Here is a 10988-nt window from a genome sequence, read left to right on the forward strand (position 1 = left end):
GCTTTATTACCATTGATTTGTATGTGTTTCTTTTCCTCTTTTTCTTTTCCCTCAGAGATTTTTTATTTATTTTTTGTTTTAACATTCTGCTAAAAAAATGTGTGAATCGGTACTGCTTGGACTTTGAAGAAGGGGACATACCCCAAAAGCTTGTCCTGAAAATTGTATGTGAGTGCAAATAAAAAAAGTATTATGGACAGTACTCAATTTTCTCTGCCATTTGAACAAAATTCTTTATCACGTAAATCTAGCAAGGCAAGCGGTGCAACTACATATTACTGATATTTTATGACACCCTGATTTCTCACAAATACAGGCTCCAGTGCAGAGCAACCCTGGAATTTAGCCAGTTAGTAAATTTTTATGTGTGGCCCATCCTTAGAAACACATTAAACCAACTGATTCATTTGTCTGTTTCTGCACTTTCCTTGGTATAGCATTAATATTGTTTTATGGGATAGACGCTGCCAGAAATAAATTATAATATTTTTTGTTTTAGGTGTGTGAGAAATATTACAGGTAAAATTATGAACAAATTGGGCAGTGCCAACTCTTAGAAGCTAATAAAAGGGTCTTTCTAGTTTACTGTTGACCAAGCCCATATCAGCACCTGTATAAAAAGGTCTATTCACCACTGAATGCCAACAGAGCCCGATCTGACATTGGCCGCTGTTCATTCTGCTTCCAAGAGAATTCACTGTTATTCAACAGCAAATTTGTCAAGACAACATGGCACACAAACAGTATCATAAATCCGGAGTTAGGAACTTCAGCTCTTCCTCTTTTTGTGCACCAGGAAATGCCAGCGGATTCAGTGTCTCTTCATACCGCAAGGGTCCTAGCTTTAGTAGCAGAAGCCTTCACAATGTAGGCTCTGTTGGGCACCGAATGTCAGGCACAAGCTACATGAGGGGCTCATATGGATATGGTGGACATGGATCTGGCCTAGGAGTTGGTGGTGTTGGATCATCCTTCAGCTGTAGGGTTGGTGGAGGATATGGTGGTGGTGGATTTGGTGCTGGTGCTGGTGCTGGATATGGGCTTGGTGCTGGATTTGGTTCTGGTGGTGGTTATGGCGTTGGTGGTGGTTTTGGAGCTGGTGGTGGGTTTGGTGGATATGGAGCTGGATTTGGCCCTGTTGGTATCACACCAGTTACTGTTAATCAAAGCCTTCTCATGCCACTCAAACTGGATATTGACCCAAACATACAAAGATTGAGAAACGAAGAAAAGGATCAAATTAAAACATTGAACAACAGATTTGCCTCCTTCATTGACAAGGTACAATATGAAAACATATTTATTTTAGAGCACACAGATGATTTTTTTTAGCGTCCTCACTAATATGCCTCTGACAACTTGTTTTCAGGTCCGATTTTTGGAGCAACAAAATAAAATGTTGGAGACTAAATGGACTTTGTTACAAGAACAAAAGACTGTAAGAAGCCATATAGAACCCCAGTTTGAAATGTACCTAAACAATCTCAGGAGGCAACTTGAAAATATTGGTGGGGACAGAGTCCGTCTGGAGGCTGAGTTAAAGAACATGCAAGATATTGTGGAGGATAACAAAAAGAAGTAAGTAAAATAGCACTGTACCCCAACAAGTGACAGTTGCCCAGTGTATATTGAAGTAGATGATGAGGAAAAGGCACAATTTCAAGTTGGAATAACAAGTTACTAATAGTTAAATATGACTGCAATTTATGTTCAGCATTTGTTATGCCACTGCTGAGATGGGGCCACATTTAACAGGTGTACAGGCAAAGCTGCCACTGTATAAAATGACTGCAGAATGTATTACCTAAAGTAAAGCCTAAAAATATCTCTACAAGTCTGAATGGATGGTTGCTGGGAACTTTATGTGCAGCATATAAAATATTCACTTATAATCCTGAAATTACTATTTATTTTTCATTGCTGTTGATTACATGTGGAAGTAGACATTGACTGTAGAATTTCTGTCAATATATTGCTACATTTTGTTTGTTTTTTTCTTCTTTTAAGGTATGAAGATGAAATCAACAAGCGCACAAGTGTAGAAAATGAATTTGTTGTACTTAAAAAGGTGAGCACATACATAGTAGAATGATATGATGAAGTAGAATGATAAAAGGGCCGTACTATACTGTTCGCTCCTTTATGGGACAGAGAATGATGTGTATGTATTGATGTTCTGAGGAACATGTTGTCATTTTATAAATGAGTAAAAGTAGAAAATGTCATTTAAAACATGTACAGTAGTTGACTGGTAAATGGCATACATTTAAACTATTATGATGTAGTTATGGTCAAAGCTGCACACTCTTTTTTTCTGTACGTTTCTGTTGTCAGTCTGTATAAAGTGGTACATTAGCTTGTTTCTTACCTGAATATTCACTGATGCTGGCTGATGTTTGTCATTTGCTGCCATAAACTGTTAATACAGTGTGTGCCCAGAATTTTATGATGTGATGTATGCGCATGCTTATGTATTTTTCTATAAATATTGAATACATTGGTCTGTATGAGATTTACTGTATTTATCGAAGTATAAAACACAAAGGCATATAACACGCACCCCAATTTTAGAAGGGAGGTTTAAGGGAAAAAAACATTTTAAATAAAGAACTTTGAAGCAAAATTAGGGTTACAGCTCATCAATGCACCCTGCATCAATGCTCAGTGCCCAGCCTCTAAATTGCCCATCAATGCACTCTGCTCAGTGCCCATCTGCAGCCATTCAATTGACCAACAATGCAGCCTATTCAGTGCTCATCTGCAGCCTCACCTTTCCCATCATTGCAATCTCGCCAGTGTTGGATTATCCCTGCTGTCTCCAAGGGAAGAGGAGGAGTGATCGCCGCTGAATTACACAGAGCCGAGATCTCCTGTGTACCCAGCTCTCCGTCACTCACAGCACGCCTCCTGGCCCTGCTCATATGATAGACAGGACAGTGGCCCAATGTGGGGCCAGGAGGCATGACTGTGAGTGATGGAGCGCTGGTTACACAGGTGATCATGGCTTTATGTAATTCAGCGGTGCTCGCTCCTCTTCCCTCAGACACAACACACATCCACGATTTCCCCCTGATTTTAAGGGGAAAAAAGTGCGTGTTATACACTGATAAATATGGTATTTGCATTTGCATTTAGTTTTTTTTCACTTGTAACTGGATTATACATTTTAGCCTCAGTTCATAAGAAGTGATTGACAGGGTATGTTGAAATGTGCTGTTCATTATGTCCGGTAGGCAGCAGATTAGCCAAACCTAGTCTATGTAGAGTTCAATTAAATATAGATCTTTGCAGTGTAATTATTCCCAAACTGTATAACTATTTTATATACATAATGATACACATTTCAAAACATTAAAACCGTAAAAAAAAATGTATATGGTTATGTTATTACTTCTATCTACCTGGTATATAACCAATTTATGTAATTTTAATCTATCAAACCTCTCAGTCATAATATATTTCCTCTAAAAGTTCAATATCTGCTCACAAGTCTAATAGGCAAATTGCAAAACGTAGAGTACTTCTACGATTACATCTGTATCTTTATTTGGACATCTTATAAGTTTTTCCATTTACTGCTTTTGAAATTGAGTCAGATACACCAGTTTTAACTTCCATCGCTGCCTATATTTGCTGAATGTATTAGTCGCTGACATAAAAAGTGAGCGGAAGTGCAGGGCAATTTGAAACACATCTTCTTCAGTGCACTTCACACTTTAGTAATTCCTGCCCATATTCACATGAGTTTACTGTATATTAAAGGTTAGTAAATCAAACCCATAGTGTGGTGGGTTGTGCTATGTTTAAGGAAGGGTTGATGACTAATATTCTATCAATCTCTGAGATATCAATATGTCTGTTCTTGATTTTTGTTGATTCTTTTAAATTATTTATCAACTCAAAACTAATAATATGAATGTTTTAGGATGTGGATGCTGCTTTTATGAACAAATCAGAGCTGGAGGCCAAAGTCGGGTTGCTGCATGATGAAATCAACTTCCTCCGAGAAGTATTCCAAATGGTAATTATAATACATGTAATCTAGTAAACCTCTTAGGTTTGTTCACAGTGAGCACTTTAACTACATTGTATGTGGCTATAAACTGGTGTTCTCTTCCTCGATATAAACATGAACCAAGCATAAAAATGTAAATGGCAGACAGCACAAGCCACTCCCACTTCTCCTAGAGCAGAACATTCACACTTGTTTGTCAATTCACAATGTGCATTAAAATACGTACACATTTTCCCAAACAAAATGTACATTTAAGTTAGAATATCTACTAGTACATGGCTAGCTATGAGTTAAGAAATAATGCACGGTTGCTGAGGTAACCAGGAGATACAGTATCTAAGAATAGTTGGAGTCAACATACAAAACATGCTGTGCCAATTACTACATTTTTTTCAACAATGTTTATTGTTGGATTTCAGGAAATAGATCAGCTCCATGCCCAAATCTCAGACACATCGGTCGTTGTGTCCATGGACAACAGCCGAGATCTTGACCTGGAGAGCATCATTGGAGACGTCAGAGCTCAGTATGAGGAGATGGCTAAAAAGAGTCGATCTGAAGTAGAGAGTTGGTATCAATCCAAGGTAGGTTCTATTATTTGGTACTTGTGCTTATTTTGGTCAATGCTATAGACACCACAATAAAAAAAATATGTGGCTGTTTAATATGTGTTTTTTTCCTGTGTGTTTCTTATTTTCCTTATATGCTTGTTTTCAGTACGAGCAGCTGCAAGTCAGTGTGGGAAAACATAGTGATGATTTACGGAACACAAAGAATGACATTGCAGAATACAACAGAATGATAAGCAGAATCAGAGGAGAAATAGAAAGCGTAAAGGCTCAGGTATGATGATAAAAATATCACACTCTCATCTTGTGTCTGAGTATGTAAACTTTTCGTCAGTGCCTAGGAGCAACATTTCCATTATACCAGAAGTTTGGAAATAATACATTACAGTGACTGCACCTACTGACGTGATCATACTTTATCCACACTCCAGAAGACAATTAAAGTATAGTGGCCTTCATTTCAACACCAGAATGTTGTTTACATTAAGACTCATATTTTATAGGAGCCTCTATAGTACTTAGGGTCTCAGCCTCCTAATCTCCCCCCCCCCCCCCCCTAAATAGCAATGAGATCAAGTTCAAGCTGTTGTTTGAGGTGCTTAGCAACACAAAAATCATGGCTTCCCTTTAGGAATTCTGTTTTGGGGCTATGCAGGAAAAATGTGCTATCGCAGATTTTTTTTGTTGAGATAACATAAAATCTTCAGAAGGAAGGCTCCTTCTATATTATCACTCAATGGCATCCTATAGACACAGGAGATTCCTGATTTTCCAGAAAGTTCCTTTAAAAAAAAGAAATTTTGCAGAGAATAGCTATTATGATTTAACAGCATTATGCTGCTAAAGACATTTATGATTGTGACTGTTATGTATGAAAAAGCTGTACTAGATCTATGCAATGATTGCCTATGTGGTCAGCACTATAGATTTAGCCAAACGGGATATGATTGGGAGTGTGGGAGTGTATTCTTCAAAACCTTGCAGATGTATGGTCTTTAATCCACCCAGAAATTTAATTTTTGGATAAACTTACTGTTGAAGAACAAGGTGATATAATGGAGTGACACCTTTACCATAATCCTTACATACTATATATGCATAAATTAAACCTCATGTGATAAAAATCAATACATTCCAGTAAAGTTTGAATTATAATTTTAACTTGAGCATCTTGGTGGTAAGGTGACTAGAACTCTTGCTTAACAAGGTTGGAATGCCACATATGATTCCCACCAAGGACACAATTTGCAAAGATTCATATGTTCTGCCTGGGTTTCATGGTGTTTTCAGTCATAATCCAACAACATACCAGAAGGTTAACTGGTTTTCCAAACTGACACTTAATTGTAAACTCCTCTTGGACATAGACTGGTGTAAATGGTTTAATTTTCTCTCAGTGTTGTAAAAACATATTTTTGCTATCTGAATAAGATAAAAAATAACAAAGTGTATAGTGTAGTTTATATTTTTTTTTTCTTTATTATCCAAAGCATGCTAAGTTAGAAGCAGCCATAGCAGAGGCCGAGGAACGTGGAGAAGCTGCAATCCGAGATGCCAAGAATAAACTGGCAGAGCTGGAAAATGCGCTGCAGAAGGCCAAGCAGGAGATGGCTCGCCTATTAAGAGACTATCAGGAATTGATGAACTCAAAACTGGCTCTAGATGTTGAGATTGCCACTTACAGGAAGCTCTTGGAAGGAGAGGAATCCAGGTAAGCATTCAAGGCATTGCTATTTACTTCTAAAAGTAAAACATGTTAAAGCAAAAAAAAAATAGCAAATCGTATTTTTGCATTTTGCTGATAAAAGTGTGTTAGATTATAAATATTATTATTATCCTCCTAATAAATGACTCTTTTTATTGACAGGATGTCTGGAGATGGAGGCTGTGTCAGCATCTGTAAGTCCTGTGCACAATTTCATTTTTATTTTTTTTGTTTTAGGTTTGTTTAATAATAGGGATAATTCTATGAAACTTATGGCAATTATGGAATGTGCTCTGACCTAATATATACCAGCTAGCCACAAGGCTGGTCTTGTATTGTACACTCATGATGCCATAAGCTTTTGTTTAATGAGGTAACTTCAGATTTAGCATTGGAAATAGTAATGAGACAGGATAGAAAACCTTGTTCATTCACTAATTCTATACTTGACAAGAGTCAAAAAGAACTGGTGGTAAGACCAGGCCTGCATGTCCAACTACCCACTGGTTCAAATGGCCAGCTTTACACTAAAAAGTTCTAGGTATTGCAAAGAAAGGTCTTGTCTTTTTCAAGTCTCTGACATGCCATGTGATAGTATTCTCCTCCTATATAAAATACATTGCTTCCTCAAGGAATGGATATCTGTCATTAAGTTAAACAAAAACTATCTCCTTTGAGTCCAGCTTGTGACAGCTGATGGCAAAGGTGTGTCACCTACTGCGGAGGTGGCCAAATTAAAAAGTTGTAAGTACTGTGGGGAAAAAAATCATCCCATCATCTCTAAATTATAAAAATTAAGGCAGCAGGCCAATGAAAAGGACTGTTAAATACAAGGATGAGTAATGGCTAGCAATGCCTCCAAAACTATGCAAGCAAAATGGGAGAAGAGTTCAGCTAAGGTGTTTTTACACAACCAGAAGCAGCTTTCACTCAGCATGTAGCTGTGACTACCAGTATTGAGGAGAGGCCTCTCTCTACTCCCCATTATGGTGGCAAGCTCAAATGCCCCCAGTAGCAGAAGCAGTGGTCAGTACTGATTATTGGACATAATGGAAATATTTCACCACTTGCATTTCATTATACTGTCTTACAAACCCCTAACAACAGGCATAAATAGTGTCTGAAAATATATACATTATCCAAAATATCCTACATTCCCAGAAGCATTCATTTAATAATTGCAGGATTGATAAATTTGAATACTGATCTATGAAGGCCAAGCCCAAATGCCTGATGTTGTTGTTACCCCCAAATGCATAAAATTAATCGCAGATGTGACCAGAGTAATGTTTATCAAAATGAATCAATCCTTCATAAGCAACAATATCCAGTCATGTCTGGATACCAATGATTAATTTACGATCAGAACAATCATCTGTAATTACTGCTACAGTCTTCCTACCATTGTAGCCTCCCACCCCACTTGCTGCTGGGATTAAAGACGTTTTCATTTTATTTATGGGAACTCAGTAAGGAGTACTTGTTCCTTTTATCCAGCAGAAAAAAAAATGAAAATGTAGATTTTGTTGAATATCCCCACTACAAACAATTTAAAGTTTAATTGAATGACTGATGTGCAGAGTGGATTCGAAAAATCCACTCATCTGCTGACAGCCAATATCAATTTAGCCTTTAATATTTAGAATGAACCCACTAATAAAAAGCTTGCTTTTAGTTAGTTATCATATCTTACTTTACTTTGTGCATTGTTATTTGCTTTATTTATAAAAAAGAGTTTCAGTTGTTTTCTTTTGGCATGGTTGTCACAAACAACATTTCACTTTTTTCTTACAGCCGTGGTGAGCTCCACCACTGGTGGAGTAATTGGAGGTGGAGGGTATGAAGGAGGCAGCGGATACCACCATGGAGGATCAGGATTAAGCTCAGGATTCAGCTCTGGAACCGCAGGTGGAAGGGGCATAACCGGCAGCAGATTTAGCTCTGGAAGTAGCATGAGCTCTGTTGGAGGTGGATATACCACCACAGGTGGATATACCACCACAGGAGGAATCCATGGTGGCTCTGTGGGAGGATCAGCACACTCTGGCGGGTACACTTCAGGAGGTAGTGGCTCCTCTTCTGTCAGTGTCACAAAAACATCAACCACAACTGCAAGAAAAATCTGATTTCTAAAATCTATTTCATGCAATCTTCTGACCTGCAAATATCTTGTGCGCTGATGTGTTTCTAATTCTTTGGTTTCTTTGACCAACAATTCAAATTATCACAGAATTTAAAGAATTGAATGTAATGTTCAGTTATTTTTCTACCCAGTGTGCTATCTGTCAATGTAAGACCAATAATGTATCATGCATGGTATATTTCTGTGCATAATGCACTAAAGAAAATAATCTGTAACAAAGGGTCCTCTGCAGTTATCTGAAACATCTGTGACCGCAGTTAGTGAAAATTCCCATAAGCTGAGTTTGTCTATGTGCATGCTAAATTTATTTCCAATTTAATAATTACAGTTCTCTTTGGTTATGCAGTAATAGGCAAATTGCACTGACAATGGCATGCATAACACAGCTGTCCCTTACGTCGTAAAATACATTTTAATTTGCCAGCTCAGTCTTTTTAAGATTATAACAAGCTCAAACTTAAGGTAGCAATTTAGTGACTGGCTAGTTAGTCAACTCTACCCAACATGCTTGGACTGCATAATGTGTAGAGTTACTGTACAAATCTACTGCAGCTCTCTTTATATATCAACATCTGATTTGTGGCTTTGGGTTTCTGCAGTGTGTATGCAGCCTTATAGCACTTCTCTACATGTTTATCCCTTTTTATCACTTAATCAAAATGTTGGACAAATCAGTCACAATTGGCTACTGCTTCTTGTATGTGGTCTTACCGCACTATAACGGCTTGTTGATGAGTTACACCTAATGGACTACATTTATGGTGTCAATTGACCATGTCTAAGTCATATGTTTCACTGCTAAAACAGAAGAAAACCAAACTTATTACAAAGTTATTTTTTTGTGAAATAAAATAATATGGATAGGTAACTGTGGGAAGTCTGGGCTACAAACAACAACTTGTCAGATGGTTGCTTTCATGTTATGATGTTATCAATATCCCATTAAGAATATGTTTGGTCATTATTGGTTATACACCTCATTGTATAAATATCCATCTTCCTTATTGGTTTCTGAAAAAGAAAAGAGCTAAACAAATGGAAATATGCTGTGGTGTGTCTTTCTATCTTTTTTTTCCTGACTCTGATATGCAAGTTCGGCTTTGTGTTTGTTTCATATAAACATGCTAATAAAGTGATAACTTTTGCAATATCATTGCCTGTTTTCTTATGTGAACATAGACAAACATTTGAAAAATGTAATTTGAACTCCAGGCAGGTACAACAACACAATGTGACACGGTTCTGTATTTCTTTTAAAATAACTAAGTGTATTTTTGCAAGCAGCTAGTATAAATACCTAAACTTCCCTAGATCTAAATCAGCCTTCTATCTTCCTATCTAATGCAGCACTCAGGCTAGAGAGGGAGGGGTAGTTCTAGAAGCCAATCAGCTTCTGCTACATGCATATGTGCTCACATGGAATATGCAGACAAAGGGAAAGAGAAGAGTTGATGGCTTTAAAGGTATTCATGGATTGAAATTCAGCCAGTTCAAATGGGACCAGACACATTTCAATCCATGTATGGGCTAACTGTCTGTACACAAGTACATCTCTGGATCAACTTGTATGCAACCAGCGTGTTGGGTTTTTCCCCATCGAACAGTGCCACCAGCTATAGACAGCAATGCTGATCATTGTATTCTGACGGGGAGAAGGCTCCCCATGAGCGGAATACAATAGCGTAATGGGAGTGATTCCCTCATTAACCTCTAATGTGCGTGTCATAAAGCATGAAATCAGATGGTTTCCAACCAACAAGATGGCCGCTGTGCCCACATGTTGCGACGTGATGTATAGTAACCAAGCTTCACCCATCTTTATATTGCTTTTACCAAATCAAAAAATCGTTATAAAACTTGAGAATCCCTTACCTAAATTCCTGATAGGACCATCTGTCTTAAACAAGTACAGTTTTTTAGGCTGACTATGCAAGCAGTCGTTCACATGGAAAGCAGCATAATTCTTCAAATTCTTGCTAATTAAGGAATCAACAGAGGAGGTGTTCAGCTCACACCACTGTCAAATAGTTGAAAAGGGGAAAAGGAGCTGTTCCATCTAAAATCCTGTCATTCAGTTAAATAAGTTTGAAATAGCTGCTCCAAAATTGTTACAGATTTTTGAGCCAGTTGGCTGTTTTGATGTAGAATTCTGAACACCTGAAATCAGTGGCAAATAAACTTTGACTCTCCCACAGTGTACTTTCACTACACATACATAGCACTGAGCATATGAGCCAAATTTCCTATTGTACAACAGTGCAGGGAAGCTACAGGCCTACAAAAGGGTGCAGTGACATTGCTCCATGTTTCCCCTATGCTTGGCTATTTGTTCTAATGTTAAATGATCAAGCACGGAGGACACTTGCAGATGCACATTTGTTTTGCAGTTTTGGCTCCAGAACATCCTTCATGCTCTGTGGTATTGTAATTGCAAAGAAGTACAGTAAGTTATAAATAGCCTGGAATGGGGTTCTTGTAACATTAAGGGGTGCACTGTAATACAAGGTTTTCCATCCAGGAGGGAGCATAATGTCCACACTCTGCCTCACCCTGCAC

At 37.8% G+C, this 10988-nt stretch overlaps 1 protein-coding gene across 1 annotated transcript; it reads left to right on the plus strand.

The window, feature by feature from the left end:
* The first annotated feature begins 729 nt into the window (after window positions 1-729).
* Window positions 730-9561, plus strand: LOC143983840 (keratin, type II cytoskeletal cochleal-like). The gene is made up of 9 exons (XM_077483938.1): window positions 730-1281; window positions 1370-1578; window positions 2008-2068; window positions 3926-4021; window positions 4435-4599; window positions 4733-4858; window positions 6075-6295; window positions 6452-6483; window positions 8084-9561. The coding sequence occupies exons 1-9, from the start codon at window positions 730-732 to the stop codon at window positions 8413-8415; spliced, it is 1794 nt and encodes a 597-aa protein (XP_077340064.1). The 3' UTR covers window positions 8416-9561.
* The last annotated feature ends 1427 nt before the right edge of the window (window positions 9562-10988 follow it).

The sequence above is a fragment of the Lithobates pipiens genome, unplaced genomic scaffold (genome assembly GCF_037356315.1).
Source record: "Lithobates pipiens isolate NorthernLeopardFrog02 unplaced genomic scaffold, aLitPip1_a1.2 Scaffold_16, whole genome shotgun sequence".
In the NCBI taxonomy this organism is placed as follows: domain Eukaryota; kingdom Metazoa; phylum Chordata; class Amphibia; order Anura; family Ranidae; genus Lithobates; species Lithobates pipiens.

What these genes read in the sequence shown, in the direction of transcription:
- LOC143983840 (XM_077483938.1), top strand. Translation starts at nt 730, where the DNA reads ATGGCACACAAACAGTATCATAAATCCGGAGTTAGGAACTTCAGCTCT. An exon ending in TTGCCTCCTTCATTGACAAG is followed by an intron (nt 1,282 to 1,369) that starts GTACAATATGAA and finishes ACTTGTTTTCAG; the next exon opens with GTCCGATTTTTGGAGCAACA. An exon ending in TAGAAAGCGTAAAGGCTCAG is followed by an intron (nt 4,859 to 6,074) that starts GTATGATGATAA and finishes TATTATCCAAAG; the next exon opens with CATGCTAAGTTAGAAGCAGC.